The 25,841-nt window shown below is 40.7% G+C and overlaps 1 protein-coding gene across 2 annotated transcripts; it reads left to right on the top strand.

Annotated features, from left to right (window-relative positions):
- Nucleotides 1-1,834: 1,834 nt before the first annotated feature.
- Nucleotides 1,835-22,446, top strand: RAD50 (RAD50 double strand break repair protein). Of its 2 annotated transcripts, none has more exons than XM_030503923.1 (26): nucleotides 1,835-1,886; nucleotides 3,011-3,188; nucleotides 3,581-3,664; nucleotides 3,896-4,047; nucleotides 4,688-4,873; nucleotides 4,995-5,199; nucleotides 5,588-5,716; nucleotides 6,576-6,741; nucleotides 6,888-7,081; nucleotides 7,615-7,821; nucleotides 8,298-8,480; nucleotides 8,681-8,838; nucleotides 9,657-9,832; nucleotides 10,253-10,490; nucleotides 11,794-11,983; nucleotides 12,840-12,966; nucleotides 13,186-13,379; nucleotides 13,676-13,786; nucleotides 14,349-14,441; nucleotides 14,522-14,635; nucleotides 15,351-15,478; nucleotides 16,301-16,525; nucleotides 19,383-19,468; nucleotides 19,886-20,028; nucleotides 21,577-21,710; nucleotides 22,104-22,446. In XM_030503923.1, exons 2-26 carry the CDS (start codon nucleotides 3,060-3,062, stop codon nucleotides 22,288-22,290), a joined length of 3,939 nt encoding a protein of 1,312 aa, XP_030359783.1. In that variant the 5' UTR covers nucleotides 1,835-1,886; nucleotides 3,011-3,059; the 3' UTR covers nucleotides 22,291-22,446. The 2 variants fall into 2 exon arrangements, with proteins under 2 accessions (XP_030359783.1, XP_030359782.1); XM_030503922.1 differs by lacking the exon at nucleotides 1,835-1,886 and adding an exon at nucleotides 2,266-2,390.
- The last annotated feature ends 3,395 nt before the right edge of the window (nucleotides 22,447-25,841 follow it).

The raw sequence follows: 25,841 nt of genomic DNA, 5'->3' as shown, positions 1-25,841 counted from the left end.
ATACTGTTTCTTTACAAACAACTTACATTCAGTTTCCAACAATCTTTGTAGGCAGGTGGAAAACATGGAAAAGAATATGCCATGAAGTAAAACATTTCTATTTGATGGGAGGCCACATGTCTGGGTTGAACACTCCATGCCTCAGAATGGTATTTGAGTGATCACAAAGGCCCATATTAATTTCTACAGTAGGAAGCTGAAGTACAATGCTTGTGCCTCACAACTGCTGCGAGGAGGATGTGGCAGAGGGTCCTCACGCATCTCGTATATTCTAACAGCACTTCTTGAGTCCTGCTAAGATGTTAACTTCAAAAATACCTGATATCACTTAGTTAGTCATTCTTTCCCTATTTTTCATATGGATTGGAAGGAAAGTTCCCCTCAAATTAAACCTAAGTGGAGGAATCATACAGATACATGACTACATTCTCTTTGTGCACTGAGCACAAAGAGACTGATGTGGAATTTCTGCAGTTTATATTCTAGATTTCCTACCGAGGAAGGTGAATTACCAGATCAAAAAACACCTCAGATTTGTAAACCATTTCCTGACTCTCATCTGTCACTGTGAGAGAGGGATGTATCACACTTACACTACCAACAGCGTCATGGTGAACCACCGCTAACCCACAACCCTAAGGACTCATGCTATTGCTGGAAAAACTAGAGCATCGCTACCAACAGCACTGGCATTGCCACAGCCTGCCAGGTAGCTGTGGCAGCTCTGATGATGGTGTTCCACCTTTTTGCATGCTGGTCATCGATCCCGTTCTGGCTCTGATTCAGTGCGCAATGGGCAGAATGAGTGGACATCAAAGCCAGCATTGGAAATGTGGTTTCTGAGGCAGAAGCACTGAGCTGGGATCCTGCAGGGATCTGCAGATTTGCCTTGAAAGCAGGGCTCAGCGGTACACCCTCATGCTCCCCACAATTCAATTACCCCCAGGTCTCTTCATCCTTTAATCAGACTGTCAGAACAAGAGGCCTTGTCTGGGGGATGATCCGCTGTTATTCAGCTCTGTTTAATGATGGGGCTGGGGGATTTGTCTTCCAACGGGCGACCTGTCTGCTCCGAAGGCAAGGGCTGGAGCTGGAGCCAGCTGGAGTTTTCCAGTGCCATAGCTGCCATATCACAGAACTGCGGGAACACCGAGCCACAGCAGCAGGCTGAAAACATTGGTTTAAAACCCTCTTGAATTAAAATTTTATGATTGTTTTGTGTTGGAGCAAGTTCAGGGGAGGCCACGGAGATGCTGTGAGGGCTGGAGCAGCCCTGCTCTGGAGCCAGGCTGAGAGAGCTGGGCTGGGTCAGCCTGGAGAAGAGAAGGCTCCTGAAGGGGAAACCTTAGAGCAGCTCCAGTGCCTAAAGGGGCTACAGGAAACCTGGAGAGGGGCTTTGGACAAGGGCCTGTAGGGACAGGACAAAGGGAATGGCTTTAACCTGCCAGAGGGGAGATTGAGACGAGCTCTGAGGCAGAAGCTCTTCCCTGTGAGGGTGCTGAGGCGCTGGCACAGGGTGCCCAGAGAAGCTGTGGCTGCCCCATCCCTGGCAGTGTTCAAGGCCAGGTTGGACACAGGGGCTCGGAGCAACCTGCTGTAGTGGAAGGTGTCCCTGCCCGGGGCAGGGGTTGGAACTGGATGAGCTTTAAGGTCCCTTCCAACACAAACCAGTCTGGGATTCTATGAGCAGAAGCGCCGAGCCGGCGACTGGTTTCTCCGTCGTTCCTCTGCCTCCGCTCACTGCCTGCGTTCCACCGACAAGGGAAAACGAACGGGCGTGGGAGCGGGACCGGGGAACCCGCAGCGAGGGGCGGTCCCGAGCCGGGGCGGGGCGGCGGCGGCCGCGGTGGCTGCTGGGGAGCGCGGGACAGCGGCGGCGACCGGAGGTGAGCGGGCTGCAGGCGTTACGGGGGTGTTAAGGGGTATTAAGGGGACAGGATGGGAAGGGCCACGGCTGCCCCCGCCGCGGCGGTGCCATCGCCGCTCCCTGGAAAATGTCCCGTTCCCCCCGCCCCGCGCTGCAGCGGGCTCCGGGCGGGGAACTCCCGCTGCCGCCTCTGCCCGCAGCGGTCTCCAGGAAATGCCTGTTTCCGTCCGGTGCCTCGTACCGCAGCGGTGGCCTGGCGGGGGCTCGGGAGGCGCCGGGACCGGGGGAGGACGGGGCGAGCCGTCGGGGCGCAGCGTGGGCGCCAAGCCGCGCTCCTTCGGCCTTTCGGAGCACATCGAAATACACGTGAAGATTGGCTTGAAATACGCGTTCGCCGAGGTTAGGGGCGGCTTTAATGTGGGAGTTGCCTCCACCAGCTCCCCCCGACCCGTGGGTCCTGCCCGCCCCTCCAGCGATGGCTGTGCAGTCTCCTGCTTTTTATCTCCCCCATGTCGGGACAAAGGTAATCCTGGGTGTCCCATGGGAGCTTGAATGCGGCGCTGTGGGAAACAGGGGCTGTAGTGAAGCTCTCGCAATGTTGCAGTGCTACAGAGGGTTTTTAAAGAGAATAAATATTGGGGCCTCTATTGTATTTGTGATATTCTGAAAGCACGTGTGTGGCTTTTGTGATGCGGAATAAAGGCTTATTTTTGGCCACCGTTCTTGATGTAATGATAAGTAGTTTGACACTTCTCATAACTTGGAGTTGGTTAGCTTCTCAGATTAAAACAAATCACAGAATCCCAGCCTGGTTTGGGTTGAAGGGACCTTAAAGCTCATCCAGTCCCAACCCCCTGCCACCGGCAGGGACACCTTCCACTAGAGCAGGTTGCTCCAAGCCCCTGCGTCAAACCTGGCCTTGAACACTGCCAGGGATGGGGCAGCCACAGCTTCTCTGGGGAAAAAAAAAACAACAGGAGTTTTGCCTTCATCTGTTCTGTTACTTGAGCCATTACTGAAGAGTCTTAGCTGTGATTTTAAAGACATTCATAATATTTCATGCTTCCATAGATGCCTCGTCAGCTGTCAGTGACATGCTGTGATTTTTGCCTTCTACACTTCTCACAAAGCTTTATTTTGCAGGATTTTTAACGTTCACATTTCTGACTGGAGGAGAGGAAGTTCCATAGAAATGTCGCGGATTGAGAAAATGAGTATCCTTGGAGTGAGGAGTTTTGGTGTAGAGGATAAAGACAAACAAATTATCAGTTTTTTTAATCCATTAACTATTTTAGTGGGACCAAATGGTGCAGGGAAAACGGTAAGGCTTACTGTGTGTTTGGGTTTGAACTGTGAATAGGTCTGAAAGGCCTCAAAATACAAATAATGATCTCTACAGAAAGATATTAATAATACTGCAAAAATCTTGCTGTTCACTGCAAATACTGTGTTTAGCATTATTAGAGATCTGCTTTCATGCCTGGATTTTGCAGAGCACTGGTTGATATTTTTCATAAGAAATTGATCCAGATCCTGATTAAAACCAATTTTGCAAAGGACCATATTCTCATGATACTCAAGAAATAGAATGTTGTTTCATATTTCTCGCTTCTTGCATATTTAACTCATTTGTAAATATTGGGGTGTTTTTGCCTGCAGTCCATCTTGTTCTAAATTGCCATTATAACTATATACTTATTTCTGTTTTCACAGACTATCATTGAATGTCTTAAATACATATCCACTGGAGATTTTCCTCCTGGCACCAAAGGAAACTCATTTGTTCACGATCCAAAGGTAAAAGTCATAGTGATTAGATTGAATGTGTGTATATCCCTAAGTACAATACTTCACTGCACTCAGGGTTGTGATGGAAACAGGGATGCTCAAATTTTAAGCAGACGTGAGATGACTGTGTTGCTTCAGGAAAAACAGGGAGCTGGGGGACATTATCCACAGCTGGAAGGTCCATTTTCATGTGGACATTGAGGAGAATTTACCTTACTCAGTATTTTGTTTCTCCTAAAGGTTGCCAATGAAACAGATGTTCGAGCTCAGATTCGATTGCAGTTTCGAGATGTAAATGGAGAGCTCGTAGCTGTCCAGCGATCCATGGTCTGTACCCAGAAAGGCAAGAAAACAGAATTTAAAACCCTTGAATCTGTCATTACTAGAACAAAGTAAGTTGTCAAGGTTTGTTTCCTTAGTTTGGCATGAAGATGAGTTTGGGTTTTGTATATTTTTATGTATAAGAGAAGTGAAAACTTAATAATGTATTCATTCAAGCCACCAGTGCTCTTAGATTAAAGCTATGTAGTTACATCACTTTGTTAGTCAATTAAAAATCCTCCATTTGATAGCCACTATGTTAGGAACTACTTATCTGTTCACTTGCATTTATTTGAAAATTGTATTAATAATGGTAATTATTAATAATGATACAGTTTGAAAGTAGCATTGTGTGCAGTATGTAGGCTTGACTTCCTTCAGCACCATTTTCAGTTTAAGGTCTTTGTAGGCCCACCTTTAACTCTGATCTCCACTATTTGACAAGTGTGTTCACTACATTCAGGATCTTTTTTATTCCCTCTGGTGGTTCTGCGTAGTTATAAAATGTGTAATGATAGTCTTGGATACAAACACTGACAGAGTTAAATGCATGTGCTGAAAATGGTAATTATATGCTTAAAAATTGTTACTTGTTGAGTTTTTTAATCAGTACACTGCAATGAGATTATACTGTTTAAAATGCAGTTTACTGCTTTTAAAAGATCTTGCTAGTAACTACTTCGGGGGTTTTTCTTTACCTGTGGTATCTAGGCATGGGGAGAAGGTCAGTCTGAGCTCCAAGTGTGCAGAAATTGATCGAGAGATGGTCAGCGCCCTGGGTGTTTCCAAAGCAGTGATCAACAATGTCATTTTCTGCCACCAAGAAGAATCCAACTGGCCATTAAGTGAAGGGAAGGCCCTGAAGCAGAAATTTGACGAGATCTTCTCAGCAACAAGGTTTTTCTTTTTACTGTAACTAAATAAAAACTAAATAAGAAATTGTCTTCCCTAATAATGTAGCTGTTAATGAAAATGCCTAAGGCCAAGAGGATCTGAGATTTTTTTGTCTTTTTTAAAGGTATATTAAAGCACTCGAAAGTCTCCGTCAGGTCCGGATGAAACAAAGCTTGAAAGTAAAAGAGTGTCAGACAGAGCTGAAATACCTGAAACAGAATAAAGAAAAAGCACAGGAAATCCAGGATCATCTGAGCAACAGAGAGGCTCAGCTGGCTGCTTCTAAGGAGAATGTAAAGTCAATTGAGAGTCAGCTTGATCCTCTCAAGGTAATTTGCATGATGATTACTCTTTTATATTGTGTTATCTAATGCTTTGCTCTGAGGCAGAATCAAGCATACCTCAACAACCCTGGCGGTTGCTGGTCTAGTCTGTAAACAGTCAGTGGGGGTTTAAGAACATCCTTTGTGAAATTCTTGTAGCAGCGTTGGGTTTTTATAGCTTAATTTAAAATCTCTCTCAAATTTAGCTGATAACTAAAACCACGATAAGCTATAACTAAAACGAAAACTAAACTGAAACTTAAACCCCCTTATTCTTGAAAATACTTTATGAGGTGAAAGTTTTTCACTTCGACTACTGTATTGTGTAGAACAATTGATTGTGGGATTCATCAGCTGGTGAGATGTTTTACTTGCAGCATTCTTCCCTTTGCAGAGTTCTCTGGCAACAGTTGAACAGAATCTCACCAAAGTCATGAGGATAGACAACGATGTAAAGGCCCTGGAGAGCAGGAGGCGGCAGATGGAGAAAGATAATCAGGATTTGCAACAGAAGATGGAGAAGGTTGCCTTTTAAATTCCATGCTGCCATCCCTTCTGGTGTATAATCAGTCTGTCTTTTGCTACCCAGTGAACTAAGTAGAATCATAGAATGGTTTTGGTTGGAAAGGACCTTAAGAGGATCTAGTTCCAACCCCCCGACCATGGGCAGGGACGCCTAACTCTCAGTTCATGTTCTGTTATGCATCAGATGTTGGTGAGGAGTATTTTCATAGCCCGTGTAGCTCGCTTGATATTGTCAGATACTGCAAACACGGCTCAGTAAAGCTGTATTAGTGTCTGTATCATTTGGGTTAAATGGCTTTTTGTAACTTCTCCTTCCTCCATCGTCTGGCTTGTTAGGAAGGTAAATACTGACAAGTTTTCATAAAAGCGATAATTATTGGTAACAATGCCCTGTGATGTGTAACTTGAACAGATTTCTCTCTCACAATATGTTGATGATAGCCAGCACTTGTTTTGACCAGTATGGGATGTCTCCTGGCATTAATATTGTTCATCTCCCTGCAGATATTTTCTTTCTTTCTCTTAAAATAAGAAACAATTGTCAGTCTTCTGTGAGATTGTGCCAGGGCATTTGGAGCTACTTTGGTAAATGGGAAGAAATTCTTTGGTGGTAAAAATTTAGATTAATTTGTTTTATCAGCCTAAGAAAAATAGATTTTCTTTTCCCAGTTTTGCTTGTAGCACATTCAGTTTTTCCCAGTTTATGTCTTCATATAAAAATTCTGGATGGGAGGTGTTTATTTCTTATTTCTTGAATTGTGTTATAGTAAAAACTGTACATTTTCTAAAACATCAATAATTGGCTTATAAATGTAGTTAATACAGAATAAAGGTAGCTTTTTGTGTTTGTTGTACAGGTGTTTCAAGGAACAGATGAACAGCTAAAGGATAGGTACCAGAGTCACCAGAGAACAGTGAAGGAGAAGGAGAGGAGATTATTAGACTGTAAGCGGGAATTAGATCGAGCCACTAAAGAATGCCAGAGGTTTAACAGTGAGAAATCAGAACTACTTATTGAACAAGGTATTTTACACTTCATCTATAACCTTTTTGTGTTGTTTAAAACATACTTCAGTTTCAAAGACTTTAAGAAGTCACAACTGACTTTAAATCTTCAGTGTATCTTCTGCCTCAGTTTTTGAGCATTTATGTCACGTTTTCTTGTGAAGGTCGTCTTCAGCTGGAAGCAGGTCGTCACCAAGAACACATCACCATGAGGGATTCATTAATTCAGTCCTTGGCAGCACAGCTGGAATTAGATGGTTTTGAGCAGACACCTTTTAATGAATGGCACATTACCAGTTTTCACACGTTGTTGAAGGAGAGACAGAGAAGAGATACAGAAGCTGCACAGCATTTGATGGTAAGAATTTTGTTGGTTTAGTAGTGTAGTTAGTATTGGTTAGTATAGTGTGTTATTGGTCCATATGTGTCTTCATGGTGCTGGGAGGAAGAATATTGGGAGGGAAATGAAGCGATTTTTTCTTCTAGACTTCTTTGTTAGGGGTTGCCTGAATTTTTCCATGGAAATTGGTTTCGGAACGAAGAGTGATAGCAGTTCTTCAGATAGGTTTTTCTTAGCAGCCATCTCAGGCAGGTGTGTCACTGACAAGCTAAAAAGCCTGAACATGAATTATAGTGGGCAGCTGGTTTAAAAACAACTTTTTGTTGAAGTCATCCTCAGAATGGAGTTGCTCTCACGGAACACTCCAGCGTGATGCATCTGCATCTTCCTATGGAAACATTTCAGCAGAAAAATTCTGACAAGTTCTTGTTATCTAAGTATTTCAATGTCTTGTATTACAGTGGTGAATATTTGCAAGCTTGTGTGAGTAAGTGTACTTAAATGCTGTTTGCCTGTGAAAAAATTAGTATATTATTGCTGACTTCTTTCAGAGAGAATTTACACGAAAAGAAGCAATGAAACAGAAGCAGATAGATGAAATAAGAGACAAGAAAACTGGATTAGAAAAAACCATTGACCTGAAATCAGACATTCAAAATAAGAAACAAGTTGAGCTGAAGAATGTGAAATACGAATTGAAGCAGTTGGAGGGGTTTTCAGACAGAATTCTGGAGTTGGAGCAGGAGATCGTCAAGACAGTAAGTTCATGTATCTGAAACGTTTATAGAAGTTGAAGTAAAACCTTTTGGCTTTATCATTAAAACAAACAAATAAAAACCTCTTGATGTTTACTCCATTTGCTGCATTCTTGCCATTTTAATCCCCTCTCTATGCTTTGTCTGTTTAGATGGTGTGCCCTCTGGGACAGGGACCATTCACTACTTCGTTTTTCTAGAGTGCATGCATAGAATATAGTAATGCTGCTTGGTATAAGTAGGGTAATAGGCACAGCTGGGGAATATTGTAAGATTAGTCAGTCTTAAATTATTGGGCCAGAAAAATATGCCAAGATCCCAGCCTTTGTCCTTTTTCATCTATTCTTTACAAATCTTGTGTCATTCCTGCTACAGCTAATGACGCTGCTGCCAGGCAGCTTGAGAGCTTTCTTCTGTTGCCTTTAGTTAGGACTTGATTGACTAGTATAACTATATAAGTCTTCTGGGCTTTTGTTTAGGAAAAGGAGCTGGAGAAGACTGAGAGGAGTAGCAGTGTAGAAAAACTGGAACTGGAAGTGCAGACTCTGCAAAATGAGAAAATAAACCTGGACAAAGCTCTTAGGAAGCTGGATCAAGAGATTGAACAATTGAATCTACATACCACGACAATTACCCAAATGGAGATGCTGAAGAAAGACAAAGTAATTTTTCTATCATGATCTCATGAGACAGGGACGTGAAATTAATACAGTGCCTTCAAGATTTGTGTGTTTTTCAGGTGTTTGTCAACAATCGTATGTAAAGCTTCTGTCTGACTGCAGAGAAGCCATTAACTGCATGAACACATGGACATAAACTTAAAGATATGAAAAAACTAATTCAAAATGCTTCATTTCCCCAGGTAGACAAAGAAGAGCAGATCAGAAAAGTAAAAGCAAGACATTCTGATGAACTGACATCACTGCTGGGATACTTTCCAAATAAAAACCAACTTGAAGACTGGCTTCATAGTAAAAATAGGAAGATAAATCAGACAAGGGATAATCTTGCTGGCCTTAAGTAGGTATTAGTTTAATTGGTTAGGATCCATAAGTATTTATATGAATTTAAATGTTGGGAAGTTTACTATGCTTAATATACTTGTTACTTTATTATTGTTTATTTAGCTGTCTGCAAAAATCAAAGAAAGCATCCTGCAGAATTTGTGCAATGTAGGGCTGCTACAGTTTGTACTAGTTAATAAATCACGTTTGTAGTATGTCAGAGGCAGCACTAAAAGCAGATAGTGGAGGTTGCTGATCTTCTGACCTTGTAAGTTGGAGTACTTGGTGACTATATCACAAGTTCATATGTGATTATGTCCTGATTTTATTTGATTATATAGAACAATTTGTTAGTAAGTAAGATCACAACACTGTGTAATGATGCCCATTACGCTTCCACAAAACAAAACCTCCAAGATTTTAAGCATAAGAGTATAGCATAATTCAGAAGTGTGTAGCATGAGTAGAAGGGTGCTAGCATTCTTTGCTTAAGAGGTTCAGTAGTATCTCATAAGCAGTAATTGTTGTAGGGGGCAAAAAAGTTGATAGTGTATTATTCCGTAAAGTTTTGTATAGCTTTGTTGTTAGAAATGAGCTTCTCATCAGAAAGCAGCAATAAAACAAAAGAGAATTAAAATGAAGCACTTTGTGCTGTACTTAGATTAATAAAAAGCTGATGCTATAGATTCCCTGAAAAGTCATTAATGAAGAACTGGTGAACAGCTCTGTAGTATCAATTTCAGATTAACTTCCCATGTCTTTGTTTTGGCTTAAGCAGTTTGAAATCTTTGTGGTTTTGTAACAAAAGTCTTTGTGCATTGATTGATGTTTCAGCAAACGGCTGGTGTCAGTAGAATATCAAAAAACTTACGTCAGCAATGAGCTGCGAAACAAAGAAGAGCAGTTGTCCCTTCATGAAGCAAAACTCTTCGATGTCTGTGGAAGCCAAGACTTTGACAGTGATCTGGACAAGCTTCAAGATGAAATTGAGAAAAGCTCAAAACAGCGAGGTACATTCGTATATAGCTCTACTTTCTTTCCTAAAGCATGTTTTAAATGTAAGCCACGGATACTGGGATGATCTGTTGCGTGTGCAGGGCAAACAATAGGCACAGAAACTGACTGGAGAGAGAGTTTTACTGCATCTTACTGGTTTTTAATAAATCACTTCCACTGTTGATTGTAGAGGGATGAGCATGGTTTAATAAAACACTCATAGAAGAATTCAGGTTGACAAGGACTTGAGGTGATTTAGGGCAGCCTGCTGAAACAGGGGCAGCACTGAATTCCAACCGGGTCACTTAGAGCCGTTTCAGTTCCCTACCTTTGTGATTTATGGGTTATAATTTTCTCTTATGGTAAATACATATCTAGTTTAGATCTTTTTATGCACTGTTTATTCAACATAAAGTGTTTTCTTTCTAAACCAGCCGTGCTTGCGGGAGCCACTGCAGTCTATTCCCAGTTCATCACGCAGCTGACAGAGGAGAACCAGAGGTGTTGTCCAGTTTGTCAGAGAGCATTTCAAACAGAGGCCGATCTGCAAGATGTCATCAGTGATCTGCAGTCTAAGCTGCGTCTTGCTCCAGACAAACTGAAGTCAACAGAGTCTGAGCTTAAAAGAAAGGAGAAGAAACGTGATGAAATGATGAGTCTTAAACCACTGAGGTAAAATCCTTAGCAAACCGGATTGTTGCAAGCTGTTTTCTTTTAAATCCTTGGGTTTTATTATTAAAAACAATGCAGACATCGAGGAGGTTTAATTTTTAGGGCTTGTTAGTTCATTTAAAAAATCTCAGTTGTTGAGATAAGTATCTTCCTAGCATTTGTTCTCTGCTCGTTTGGACTTTAAACTGTTTTACATTCCTGGTATTTCTGGTCGTTTGGGGCTTCTCATGAGAGTTAAACAGAAGAAATGGTTCTATGCTTATTTTCTACTGATCATTTACACTATAGAGGCACAGTTCTCCTCCTTGTTACTTATCATTGTAATTTAAAATGGACAGGCTGGTTCTGTCATTACTGAAATGTTTTTTATACCACGGCACCTTAAATATGTTTCTGAAGAAAGCTGAAATGGAAGTTTGTAGAGACAGAATGCGAACTGAACCTGTATTAAACACCCTTTAATAATATCTTGATTCATATCTCCTTTAACAGTAGTTTTTATTGCTGGCATTTTTATATGAATGATGATGTTTTAGAAAGGCATCTCTGGATTTTATAGCGGATTCCCAATGCCATTCATGTTTCCTTGAAGTTCAGTCAGCTGCAGCTCCATCATTTGGGAATGAATCTCTGTCTCTGATGCTGATAATCCATAGATTGAACTGAATTCTTTTATTTTAGTTACTTAACCTTTTTATGTTGGGTTTGGATTTTTGGGTTGTTTTGTGGCGGGCTTTTTGAACATGCAAGGTAATACAAAGTTTAGGTAACATTAACAAATGCAGGAAAGGTGCCTATGGTATTTTCCAGTTTCCAGGCTGAATTAGTCTGTGTTTTTAAAGCTATGAAAACACTGGACAGGCTCCAAAGCATCAACAAATAACACTTGGCCTAAAGAGTTTTTGTCAGAGTCTTCTTTTTCTCTTTTCTTAGCATACAAACAGCAAAGTGAGGGTAGTTTCCTGGTTTGTCTGTTACAGGGTAGACCTTTCCTTCACAAGAGGGCACCCTTGCACGGTGGATTTCATCCGTCTCATGAGCACTTGCTGCAATTAAGTTAAAAATCAAAAGAGATTTTGTTTGCTTGTTTCACCTCACTTTTCTAAACCAAGGGATGTGTTACCTTAGCTGGGTATATAACATCAGCTTCATCTAATACGGGCAAGGTTAAAGGAATTATATTGACGAAATTTAGTCTTCCACTATTAAATCCTATCAATCACAGACTTTGTAATTTTGAATGTCTTGAACTTATGCTGCTGTTTTGACAAAGGAAACTTTAAGGATTTGTCTTTCATTCAAGGCAAACTGTAGTTGAACTCCAAGCAAGGGACATACCAAACTTGAGGAACAAGATACAGAATGCAAACAGGGATTTGACAGGCCTGAAGGGCGAGATAGAAGAACAGGAATCACTCTTGCAGACAGCTTTGTCTGAGGAGGAAGGTGCCAAGGCATGTTTACAGGATATAACTCTAATGGAAAGGTACCAGGTATGTTTGGTAATTTCTTTTAGTATATAAAATGATACTCACTAATGTAGTTATTCAATAATGTGACAAAACTTTGAGGTCTTACGACTGTTGAAGCAAAGTAAAAGTACTTTCAAAGCCAGCATAACAGAGGTGAGCTTCAAGTTTTATGTCATGACTTCTTCTTCTGAGGACCACAGAGTCCCTTGAGTTCTAATTCAATTCTGTGCTATAGTAACTGGGAATAAAGGCAGAACTTGAGCATGACTGGAAGTACACCAAAGTGTATTTCAGTCCTCACAGTCATTATAGTTCAGTGTATTCTCAGCTTTTACTCTATGTACTTTCTGAAATCTTGTCACATGTGCTTCCTTGTTCTGTGCCATATGGTGAAGGGGAATGGATAATCCTACACTGTTATTATTCTGACAGTCTTCATGCCTTTATTACCAACACAAAATCTTAGCTTGACCAAGAACCATGAGAGGGATGATTATGCAGAGAACCAGGAGCCAGGCAAAGGACTGAGAGCACTTCACGAGTGGGAGATGGCAGCAGCTCCTGAGGCTCCAATGGTTCTGTTGTCACAGCGAGAGGTAGCATATGTAACTGTTCTGAGGTGGACATGGGTGTCTAAAGCCTGTCCATCCATATTGACTGGTTTCCTCTCACAATTAGGAATTCCAGATTCCAGCAGCCTGTGGCTGACATAACCTTCCTGATAATGATGTGACATTGCTCCAGCAGCAGAGATAAATTTGAACGCATTGGGTCATGTGTGCCTCAAGCCGCAAGCATGTTGTTGTGTGCCGAAGATTAAAAAATACATTGTTAAACACTACTACAATAGTAATAGTGCTTTTCCTCATACTTTCAGACTGATATTAGGGATGTTGAACGTAAAATTGCTCAGCAGGAGGCTAAGCTGCTAGGGGTCGATTTAAGTAGGACTGTTCTACAAGTAAGCCAAGAAAAACAAGAGAAAAAGCACTTGTGGGATACAGGTAGGTCATACAAGACTGATATTTCATTTTTGTATTGAAAATAACGCTCCAAGCTTCCTGCCATTAACATTTTAGTTTAATTATTTTACATTCTGAAATAACTGTTCTAGTTATTTCAGAATGTTCGTTGCTTTGGCTTAATTTAGACTTCAATTTTGATGAGGAAGATAATGTTTTCAATAACAGATTGTTTCGCTCGGTGTTTGTTTTCATCTGCAGTTACTGGTAAAATTGAGTTAAACCAGAAACTGAAGCAAGACCAGCAAAATCAGATCCAGCAGCTGAAGAGCACCGTTAATGAGCTTAAAGCAGAGAAACTTCAGATTTTCAGCAGCATGCAGCGTCGGCGCCAGCTGGAGGAACAAACAGTGGAATTAACCACTGAGGTTCAGGACTTATGCAGAGAGATCAAGGTAGGAAATACTCTCATCATTTAACCCTTAGCTTTGTTGTTCTGGAAGAAAAATAATAATCCTGTTATATTTAACATTGTCTGTAATCCTAGAAAATAAGATGTATTTTTAATGTGCGGCTATTGCATATATTTGGGAATGGTCAGAACTTTATTAATACGTGCTTTCACGTTTATTGTAACACACACGCACACAGAAAGAACTAAGTAACCACATGACTTTTTTACCACTTGAAAACATTATTATGCTTTAACAGAATGAGAAAATAAAAAGGATTTTCTCCAACTACTTTCCAGGAAGCAAAAGAACAGGTATTTCCTTTGGATGCAACTTTAGAAAAGCTGCAGCAGGAGAAGGAGGAACTGGTGAATAAAAGGACTACAAGTAATAAAGAAACACAGGATAAGGTTTGTTTGCTCTTGGTGTAGCGGGGAGATAGGGTTATATATTGTTTTTCAGACATGGATGGAATTGTGGTAATGAGTTTGCTTTTAGGAAACAGTGACTTTAGCAGATGCTTTAGATTGGTGGAGCTTCTGGGGAAGAAAAGGAGCATAACTAAGTCAGGAGATGAACTCAATTGTTATTAACCTTTGGCTGTGTTGTCAAAGGGACATTTGCCAATATTTAGCAACCAGTGGTATTAAAAAGCCCTTCCTAATAGACCTAAGAGGAATAGGAAGGATGACTGTAACCTGTCCTTGCCAAGAGACAAACCTGTTTTCCTCAGGTGCAGTGGTTCTTTTGTAAGCTCAAATGAGTGTTTTACCATTTGTTTTGGAAGGCATTTTCATGGTGACAAGTTGTATCTGCGTTTCAGAAGCTGAAGGTTTTATAGGTAAATTAAAAGAGAATTATGCTAAGGAATTGTATTTTGACAGTAGCGTTATCCAGTATCTAGTATTTGATACAGAGGGTATCAGGTTTTGGACAAAAGACTACATTTCATTTGAAATCTTTTCCCTGCAGATGAATGGCATAAATGAGAAAGTTAAAGATATCAACAAGTACGTGAAAGAAATCGAAAACTATATTCAACAAGGAAGAGATGACTATAAAAAGGTAACCTAAAATCCAATCAATGAAAAGGTGACATCAATAATACTTCTGTATTTAAGCTGTCTGCTGTTTTATTTCTTTAGCAAAAGGAGTCTGAACTTAATGAAGTAAATTCACAGTTAGCTGACTGTGAGAAACAGAAGGAAAAGATAAGTAAAGAGATGGAAACGATTCGACAGGATATTGACACTCAAAAGGTAGATGTGTTGTTTTAGAGTAAATGTATTTTGCATAGTTGAACTAATTTCTGGGTTTGGCTTAAGTCTGCCTAGGTCCATAGTGGTGCAAAGTTTGTCTCCTCTTGATTTGCTTAGATAGTTGTTAGTCAGAATAGCTGCTATATGTGCATTAGGCTGAAAAAGTGTTGAGATTTGTATATGCAAAAGTAGATGCATTTTAAAAACCTTTATGTGGAGAATACCCACCTTCTGAAGTGAGGTACCAAACTGGAGGTACCAAAAGTTGCTTGTCGCTCCAGGTTTTGTCATGTACTTTAAATTCTTATGTATGTATTACAAATACTGTTAACATTCTTTATAGGAAAGATGTCTTTCCCCATTCTACCCCACCCCTTACTGTCTAACTTAACAGAACAGACATGGGCGACTCAGTTAAATCTCATCCTAAATTACTGCCCCATTTGAAACATTGATTAATAGTCACACACAGGATCACTCTGGCGTTCACCTGTGACAATAAATACTGTTATTTCAGATTGAAATATAAAAATATACTGCTAATTTCCATTATACCCTGTTTCCAGCACAAGATGAGTTCTCACTCTGATAATTTTTGTTGTTATCAATTATATTATGCTTGCAGCACATTTTAGAGTTGTGCAGAACTCATACTGTGTAATTGAGAATCAATCTACTGAAGCATTATACAACTTCTTGCTTTCTGTGGAGACAGGTACAGGAAAGGTGGCTGGAGGATAATCTTACTTTGAGGAAACGGAATGAAGAGCTAAAAGATGTTGAAGACAATATAAAACGACTTGTGAGGGAGATGGGAGAAATGAAAGTCCTGGAAATGAAAAAGTAAGTGTCTTCAAAACAGCAAGGCGTGTTGTGCACAAGAATTCAATGAGTATCTGAATGTAATATTCACTGTGGTTTTGGTGTGTTTTCTGGTCCACTTTTCTCCCCATTCATGTAGACCACTTCCTCCTTCAAACTCACTTTTGTATAATATCCCCATGATGACAATATAAATGACTCAGTGAATTATATGGTGCTTCTGGCTAGGAAGAAACACATGTGCACATGTGCCCATACCTGTTTTAATCCAATCCATTTTTTTAATGAATTCCATTGCTAAATCCACATGTAAAAATAATTCATGTCTCTTGGTAAGAATATTTAGTTGTCATTTCCAGTCTGCTCATGTAGGTCTCAGCAGAAAATTTTGTATTTACTTCGTAGTTTAATATTAATTGCTTAGATAATAAACACTTTTGAAAAAGGAATTAGCCCTATGCTGGTGCTTACATGTGAACTATTTATTTAGCTTTCTAGAGGTTACTCAATTAATTCATCTTATTTTGCTCAGCATCCTAATTTAATTCCACCTCTGAAATGAATTATTTATATGTTTCTACATACAGCACTTTGGCATCCAAACTTCGTAACTTGCTTCTCCCACTCACAATAGCAATTTGAGTATGTTCTTCCCAAAGTTAAAAGTACTTTTATTTCAATAATGTCTTCATTTCAGTGATGTTAGTACTATAATTTTAACTGTTACAGACTTCATAGATATAATATAATACGCTCCCTACATCAGCTCCAAATTAGAACCCTGATTGATAAATTGTGAAACACTCAATACAAAAGACTTGTGTATCAATTATGGTTTCACAGTGAACAGAAACAGCTAGAGGAGAAAATAGAATCTCTGAAAAGAAACCATCATGTTGCCCTTGGTCGACAGCGTGGATTTGAGGAGGAGATTGTCCGGTTCAAAAAGGAACTTCGAGAGCCACAATTCAAAGATGCAGAGGAAAAATACAGGGACATGATGATTGTCATGAGAACAACAGAGCTAGTGAACAAAGATCTGGACCTTTATTACAAGGCTCTTGATAAGTAAGTGTTGTCATCTGAGAGTGATTCTTAAATGTATTCATCTTTATTACTAATGATAACCTTGATCCAAAAGCAGCTTTCAGTTTCAGACTTCCAGGGGTAACTTCTTATAAGCAGGAAATCGATAAAAGTCTTTGAGATGTTTAATCATTTCTCTTAATAAAATCTGGCCTTTAAATATTAAGGCAGCATAACATGGTACAACTTTTAAAGCGAATTAATGAAAATATGCTTCAAACTTCACAGGATTGGTAAGATGTAGGAAATTTGTGAGTTAATGTATAGAAAGTACATACAGTAAATGTGTTGACAATAACTGGAGTTTAATAGAGTCATAGATAAATTTAGTGATCATTATAAATTTATTCACAGTTCTCTGTAGGACCTATTTTGAGTTATGATTGTACATGTTGATATGTTACTCATTTGAATGGTGGTTAGAGAGCGTCCAGACAATAAACATTCAACTTTGGTTGTCATATGAGACCACATGGAAGAGCCAGTGGAGCCGGAGGCTAGAGGAATAGCCGGAGAGCTATTCTGCTGTAGCTTTTTTTTCCATTTGAAGGCATTTTTAGGATGCTTTTGTCAGTGTGACTCCCAGAATTGCTGATGCTTTTCCTTTCCGCCTGTGCTTTTGGTGGGGTTTGGTTTTGAGGGAAGTAAAGTATTACAGGATGTGCAATGACTAATGGGGAGAATGCGTTCCTTAAAAGTCTGTCTCACATGTTATCTCAAAATACTCTACAGTACGAGTCAAGGAAAGGTGGAATCTGTGTTTAAATCATTCATTATTAACCTGGATCTTTCTTACATAGTCTCTCTACTCTTCCATTTCTATAGCAGTATATTTTAGCATCTTCTGGTCGTATCTTAACACAAATAACATACACCAGGTAGATTTCTTGTTCCCCATGATCTTCTGAGGTAAACAAATGTGTTTGCATTAAAGAATATTGCAATATAGAGGTGGCTTTCCCCTGTTTCCGGTGTGGGTGGTTTTGTGCTTATATTAGAGAAGGCAAGATCAAAAGAAGCATGTCTTGCATTTGATGGAAAGTGTAGTCAACTTCGTGATTGTTTCTGCTTCCTCTGGAAGCTGGTTTTCTAGTCTTGGGCTGACTGGCCAAAAATAGTATCTCATCATTTGTAAACATATACAAAGTAAAAGATATGGCTCCCTAAAACCCCCTAAATGTTCAATTATAATGGAATTGCAGTGAGCTGTTGCAATTTGGTGGACAATGGGGAAGGATCTTGGAGTCAGTGGATACATTTTAGGAAATACAAAACTGGTTCTCAGTGACAGATAAATTGAATATTAGGAACAAAGAAAGAAAGAAACATTTGGGCACTATATGAATTCCCAGGACACCCTTGTCTGGAATATAGTATGGAATTTTGGTCTCCTGTATTAAAAAGGGTCTGGAAAAAAGAGCACAGAAGAGCAGGAGTGTGGTTGAGGGTACACCATGATGGCTAAGAAGAGAAACTAAACAGATGAGAACTTTCCAAGTTGAAAAGATGGTCTAGAGGAATCCTGCTTTCAGCAGTTTTAACAATTATATACAATTAAACATAGTATTAAAATGTAAGCTAAGCCATAATTTATTTTGTGAAGACATAAATTGTTCAGAGCTTGCATAATTCTTCCCTTTCAGCTTAAATGGAAATGTACTCCAAGAACTTCCCTTTTAGAATTCAGAATCTTTTTGTATGGTATCAAATTATCTATTGTTCCTATTTAAGGCAAAACAGGAAACCAGTCTGGTAATTTCAAGAAGAATAGATAAACATCACTTATTGGTAATCGTCTGAAAGATCGGTGAGACGAAATGTTAACTCTAATGGTCAGAGATTGAAAGCTGTCTCTGTCGCTGGGAAAACTGACTTTTTGGGTGTTCTGTGCTATCACTTGATCTTTATTGTGGTAATATTTAGAGGTTTATGATAAATATTGATGAGGAATGCATTCTTGGGTTTAACAAAGTAAACAGTTGAAAACACGTTCTTCTTTCTTTGGACTGAACAAATCCTATTAGAGTTGATTCTTCAGTATTCCCCAGAAGAGGTGGAAATAATTCCTGTAAGAGAGAAAGTAGGAAAAGTCTATGTAAAAGCCCATTTCAGAAGTATATTTTGTTTCCACCATATTCTTTTTTGGCATAAATTGAACAAGCAATTTTTTTCATTACAGAGTACTTTTTGCTTTAAAAAGCAAAGTTAGGAACGTGGCATCCTGTCCTTTCGTGAATGCTTTCGTAAGGAGTTCATCTGTTATTGAACTAAAGTCATTTTGATACACTAAACAGAGGAATTAAATTGGAAATAGTTAATGACATCCTATGTTCCTCTCGCTACTGAAGAGAAAGGCAGCTCTAGTCGGAATATCTCTTTGGGTGATTATAAAGTATAGTCTCAAGAAGAATTCTCCACTCTCCTTTCCTATGGAGACCCAGTTATTTGCATTGCTGGGAGACTGCACCAAAGAGTAAGACTACTGCTGTTTAGAAAGCCATAATATCAGATTCGTCTTCTTGGTGTCAGTCTTAAAATGCACCTCACATAAATTATCTCTTGGAAATCCAGGTAAAGCTGCTCTCCGTTGAGTGACTGCAAATCTTTTTGTCTTCATGACTCTCCTGATGCTTGAGCCTGAGCTGTTTGTGAGACAATTTATGCAATCGTGTGTGTTTGATCTTTAGATACTTCTGCATTCAAAATGAACCAGTACTGTAGTTTTAGTACAAGTATTTAGGGATTGGAAAGGGGGCTGCTGCCTTCCTTAAAGCTCCTCTAGTCCCTGGTAGTCCATGGTCACACCTTTAACAATTTGCATTTGTTGTTGTTGTTTTAGAGCAATAATGACATTTCATAGCATGAAGATGGAAGAAATCAACAAAATAATTCGGGAACTTTGGCGAAGCACCTACAGAGGACAAGGTATGTGCAACTCTTATTTTGTTAGCTTTGCCCATGTGTATCCCTTTAATATTGAGTACTGCATATGGAAAAGAGTTTGTTCAAAATACTGAAAACCCAGGATCTGAAAACAGTTGATTCCATTCTGAAGGCTGCCTCTGTTGTTCACCACTATAATCTTTTTATTACACATATGTAAGTTATAGGATAAATAGAGTTAATTTTCCTTTTCCATGTTTTCTAAAGGTAAAGTTTCTTTGAAGCAGAAGAACTGCACAAGTTCATTCTTTCAATTTTGGAAAAAATCCTTTCAAAGGTGTAGCTATTGGTCGGAGTTCTGAATGGAATTTCTGTGGTTGCTGTATATTGTACCTCTCACCTCCTGGTAACCCTGGGGTATTTTTAATAATGTAAAAACTGTCTCCTTCCCATTTTCAGATATTGAGTATATAGAAATTCGTTCTGATGCAGATGAGAATGTCTCAGCCTCTGATAAAAGAAGAAGTTACAATTACAGAGTAGTAATGGTAAAGGGCGATACAGCACTGGATATGCGAGGAAGATGTAGTGCTGGGCAAAAGGTAACAGCGTTTGTTTTTTAGTATGAAGTAAAAACTTGCAGGTGAATGCAGGAGAGGAACGTGTTCTGAGTGACCCTGGAGAACAAGTGGCTCCAACTGTAACTTACAGTTCTGACAGCTTCCCTTCACCATGTCTGGATTTTGCTGACAGTATGCAATATATGAGTCTGAACATCTGAACCGTATTTGGGGGTTCCAGAATCTGTTGTTCCAGTTGAGGACTGGTCTGAGTCCTGCAGGAGTGAAGTGTTTTCAACTTCCCTCTCCTCAAGTTCAAATCCTTCCACTCTGTCTCTTGCTAGTTACCACTAATGTTCCCATAGCTTTAGGTCTATTGACTTGCTCCACTATTTCTGCCATCCTGAGGGCTGCCCTTGGTCGTCTTTTCACAACTGTATCTACCTCTAAGTGTGGCAAGACCTCTTTTTCTCCAAGTTATGCTGCTGTCTCCTACTGCTCAATATAACCTTTCAGTTCGTGTCACCAAATACATACCATACTCACTGTTGGGTCATGTTAAGCTTGTCGTCAACCAGCACCCCCAAGTCTTTTTCCTTAGTCGGCTCTCCATCCATTCTCTGCCGAGCCTGGTTCTTGGGAGCCAGGCCTTTTCGATGACCAGATGGTACAGGCAGTAGTAGAAAACAAAATCAAGGGATGGAACAAAATTATACACAATATCTTTAAGTGCATACAGCAGTAGAGTCATGAAAGGATGTTTCATCAGAAGATGAATAATGTATTGTTGCTTGAATATGAAAAATGCTGTCAAATTAAATCCCACACGAGTGTAGATGTTTACTTAGTTTTGAAAATTCCATACAAATTCTGGGGGAAATCCAAATCTTCTAAAACAGCACTATAGGCAAAAAATTTGTCCTCTCCTAAAGTAGTCTAGGATGTTACGTTAGAGTCTTATGTAAATGAGAGTGAAACTTGTTCACGGTTTCTTACCTTATATTCTGAGAATTCTTTGATCGTGAAGTGTGATGCCAAAAGTTGTGATAATTGGAAAGTATTTTCGGCAGCACAGTTTCCATCGAGTGTTCTGTAATTTTCACTAGTTCAGGAGATCTAACAGCAGTGTGATTAGGTATGATAACATAAAACTGATGTGTAAGGTGGTAAATCCTCCTGTCTTCATGTTTAGTATGTCGTCAGTTCAGTAACTCAAACCTAGTGACACCCGTACAAATTTCCACTGTCCCTGATGCATTATGGTGGGGCTTGAAGAGAGCAAGATGGCAATGTGGCGTCTTTACCTCAGGTTGGAATCTTTACTTCCAACATCTCTTCAATTTTGAGTATTTGACTTTACAATATTTTTTCCAACAGTACTTTGCAGAACGGATCTTTCAATTCAAACTTGAAGTTTTAATGGTGTTTTTCAGTAACTAATTGTTGCCATTTTGTGAACTATCAGCACATTGTTATGGAAACTTTACTCATGGTTTGTAATGGCATTAAATATAGCATGTCACATGTCGTTCCTCTACAAACACTCTGAAGAGTGAGATTTTGATGTTGATTTGGTTTTTTTCCCCTTAGGTGCTTGCTTCTCTTATTATCCGTCTTGCTCTAGCAGAAACATTCTGTCTCAACTGCGGCATATTGGCACTTGATGAGCCTACTACCAACCTTGATCGAGAAAACATCGAGTCTCTTGCCCATGCCCTCATGGAGTAAGCGATCTCTTCTTGAGAAGCTTAAAGATGGATGTTTTTCAAATGTTAATAGTAGTTGGCAGAAGTTAATTACATTTTGAGTTGGTATATCTCTCTTAGCATCTGCAGATATACACGCAAAGCAGTAGTTTTAGATTCCCTGACCTTTATCTGGCAAAGAAAAAAGGTTTCTTAAATAATTTAAGGGGTTTTAGGTGGGTGAAAAGCATTGCTAATCAGCATTAGATTGCTTGATGGTCCATGTCATCCATTTTCAGTACGTAAATATTTTGATCAATAGTTAAAAATTTTGATCAATAATTAAATTCTTTTGTTCTATGATGTTTTACAAGTCCTCTAAAACCAGAATGTGATTTAGATAAATACACACTAACCAATATCTCTTTGTAGGATAATAAAAAGCCGCTCACAACAGCGTAACTTTCAACTTCTGGTGATAACTCACGATGAGGATTTTGTTGAACTTCTGGTCCGTTCTGAATACGTGGAGACGTTCTACAGGATAAGGAAGAACATTGACCAGTGCTCTGAGATCATGAAATGCAGTGCCAGTTCCCTGGGCTCGTACGTTCATTAGGAATTTGAGTAATTACATGTTATAGACTGGCTTGGCTGCCTGACTCTGTAAGAGGTCAGATGAAGGCACCTGAAAATATAGTTCCTTCGTATTATATATTATTGAGGGTTTGTAACAATTTTAGCTAAAGCTATTAAACTTCTAAGCTTTTGCATATTTCTGTGCCTGGCTTTAAGGATCACCACAACCTGGACCCATTAAGCACCACGGACAGAGGCAGCCCTGGGACCAGCCACTGCTGAGCCCCTCTCGTTCATGATACCACCACCACCTAAAGGCTCTGGGCATCTGCAGCAAAAGAGACAAAACCCAGCAACAGCAGAGGTCTAATTCTGCATCTCAATAGCTGATGTTTTTCAGTGCCTCCATGGCCAGAGAGTTAGGTAGACTTGGGGAAAGGTGGCTTAAAGGGTCCTGACGCAAACTGAGCCTTTGAACCAAGGATTATTTCCACCTGAATTTTCTGAAACTGCAAGTCACTAGAATGAGGGTGACCCCGTCACTGGGAAACCACTCAGATAAGCGAATGAATGGGACTTCCTAGCAATTACGCTCTTTCACCAGTCCCCTGATAAAGCAATTAACACCAGACTAGGGAGAGGGGGAGGAGAAGGCAGAGGAAAATGCTACGCCATGCAGTACATTTGCAGTTTTGAATAAGAATCTTCACTGACTGTAGCACTACTTCCTGAAGGGGAATTTTCTTAGAGATACAATCGACAGGAAAAAAAAAATGACTTTGAATTTTCAAATTTTCCTGTCCTACCTGTTTGTTTTAGCATGACACATACATCCCAGCTCATGAAAATCACATCAGCTTCAGAAGCAACTCCTCAACCTTTGTGAATTCTGTGCCTTCCCCCCCCCCCCCCCCCCAAGTTAAAGCCGTGGCTGGCAATCCCTCTATAAAGTAGTTTGAGACACAGGAAGCTGGGCTGCGGACAGGCAGAGTCAGCCACCCCCAGCGCCACGTCAGGGGGATCCCTGCTCCACCACCAACCACGCTTCCTGCCGCAGCGCACGGTGACGGCAGCTGAGCAGCTGCCTGTGCTCCCAGCTCAGCCTCCTCCAGCCTTGTCCTGCGGGTAAAGGACTGAAGGTGAGGGGCAAGAGGAGCAGACTATCAGGGAGAAGGGGTTGGCGCCCTTACGTGATGCTACTACACAAGGTGCAACACTGTTTGTAGTCTGGAACCAAGCAGAGGTGTTTTAAGGCAAGCGAGGCACAGATTTATTGTGGTAACTCATTGTGCAGGTGGCAAAATGGTAAAGAAACTGGCTCTGCACTTGCCATTGTGGTTTGGCTGGATTTCCAGCAGAGAAACACTGGCACAGGAGTGGCTCTGTTCTCCACATGAAAGCATCATAGAATCCCAGCCTGGTTTGGGTTGGAAGGGACCTTAAAGCTCCTCCAGTTCCAACCCCTGCCACGGGCAGGGACACCTTCCACTAGAGCAGGTTGCTCCAAGCCCCTGTGTCCAACCTGGCCTTAGACACCGCCAGGGTTAGGGCAGCCACAACTCCACGTGATGCAGGCACACACCATCACAAGGAGGGCACAGCCACAGGCAGACACACCTCGGATATACAACGACTTAAGAGCCAAAATTTACAACTAAAAAGACCTTTCCATGCTGTCACAAAATCATCACTGAGTACAACTGCAGCGGGCCCAGGAGCCAAGAGTCCAGCAGTTGCCTGGGGCAGTGATTTCAGAGCCAGACAGGCACCCAGCACCTGCCTGCACGGACAAGTGGTGGCAGGGAAGGGTTGGTTGGGTATAAATCCCTTCTAAAGGATTTCGGGCTGATGCAGCCTCAGCTGTGGCCAACACTCTCAGAGCCAGGGACATGTAGCAGCTGGAGGGCTGCAGGATGCACCAATGCACCACTCAAGTGGGTGACTTCCCTCCCACCCCTCATCATAGCATTGATTTCTTCACTAACATCACATTTTTGGTTTATCTGCACTTAGCAAGGTGGCAGCTACTTTCACTAGAACAAAGAAGAATCTTCAAGACATCCCTGTCTGAACAGTCTCATTTCTAAGTGGAATTGAGACTATGTAAATTAAATGTATAATTAGTGGAAAACCAAGACTTTGGTTTTCTGAGGCTTCTTTCAACATTACCTGTGCAGCACAGCACTGCTGCCTGCTTACAGACTGCTGCAAAGACAGAAACGACCCAAAGCACTCCAGGTACTTAAAGCTTCAGAGAAGATGCATTTGTACATTTTTTTTTCCCAACCAAAACTGCTTTCTGACCTATTTGAAGTAAAAAGAGTGACTTACAGAACATGTAACTTGTTACTCCCTGGAGCAACCTCTCTGTGAAGCTTCCAGTGGTGGAGATCCAGTTCTGCTCCTGCAGGCCACTTTTTAGGCAAAACCAGCTCTTGTACGCCCTAAAAATTACAAATAAAGAAAGATACAAATGCAGTTACCTGCAAATAACCAACACCACAAAACAAACCAATAAATAGATGCTTTCAAAAGCTTAATCATTTCACTTTGTTAGCATTTAAATGTCCCATTAGATATCACTTCTAATCTATTTCACTATGACAGTTTGTTTATACTCCCCCCACCCCGGGGATGCTGCCAGGAGCCAGCTCTTACTGTCTGCTTACTGCAAGGTTACACCTTCGGGAAATGGGATGCAGTTTCCAATTCTCCTCCATCACCTTCCTCCTACTCCTTGTAATCTGGTTTATGCAGAACAAAACCCTGTGGCTGTCGCTGTAGCGCTGGCTCCATGTCCTGGGGCTGAAACACGCCATCTGCAAAAAGTCAACCACTGATTCAAGAGATACCACATTGCTGTAGGCATTACACAGTGACCCACATTTGGGTTTTTTCTCATGTTAGAAAATGCTGTATTTAACTTTGGCATCTTCTGAAAGTAAGGAGCAGCATATGAGCCAACAGGAAAAAGTGTTGTGGCTTCCTTATGAGGATTCCATACAAGGCAAAGTTGGAATAGTATCGGAAAGAAGAATACAGTAGGGTTGTCCAAAATTAGGTCTTCGAAAATGATGGAAGAGACCTGAAGGTGTTTATATCACCACAATTAAGGTATCCACTGGACCATGTGAGTTCTGGTTCTTAATGTCATGATCACATTCTTTCCTCCGCAAAACCTACGACAGTGCAGCTGGGACTGCCATAGGGGTGAACTTGTCCTCCCACTGTCAGGACAAGGCATGCTGAGTGCAGTAGGGAACCGTGGGAGAAGGAAAGTCGGCCGAGAGCTCTCAATCACCCAGGAGAAGTGGGGTACATGATGCCAGGTATGGACAAATGCAGCTGGGTGGGAAACCTGCCACTCCTCCTGCATGCCACCACAATGGTACCGAGACAGAGCTGCTGCCTGTGAAACTGAGAAGGCACAAATTCAGCCCATCTGAAAGTATAAACCATGGTTCCCTCTTTCCTACAGAGCCAGGAAAGAGAAGGGGCCGCTGCCATGGGGAGCTGTAGCCCCTGTAAGTCTGAATTATGGCAATCATCTATGCCATGTCAGGGGGTTGGAACTAGACGATCTTTAAAGTC

Source organism: Strigops habroptila, chromosome 12 (assembly GCF_004027225.2).
Source record: "Strigops habroptila isolate Jane chromosome 12, bStrHab1.2.pri, whole genome shotgun sequence".
In the NCBI taxonomy this organism is placed as follows: Eukaryota; Metazoa; Chordata; class Aves; order Psittaciformes; family Psittacidae; genus Strigops; species Strigops habroptila.
The sequence above is the reverse complement of the archived record's forward strand: the minus strand, read 5'-3'. Positions and strand labels throughout refer to the sequence as shown.

Bases quoted from the DNA above. Each gene is read 5' to 3' on its own strand.
- RAD50 (XM_030503922.1), top strand. The intron at 13,380-13,675 runs GTAGGAAATACT...ACTACTTTCCAG, and splicing joins ACTTATGCAGAGAGATCAAG to GAAGCAAAAGAACAGGTATT. The intron at 15,479-16,300 runs GTAAGTGTCTTC...ATGGTTTCACAG, and splicing joins AAAGTCCTGGAAATGAAAAA to TGAACAGAAACAGCTAGAGG.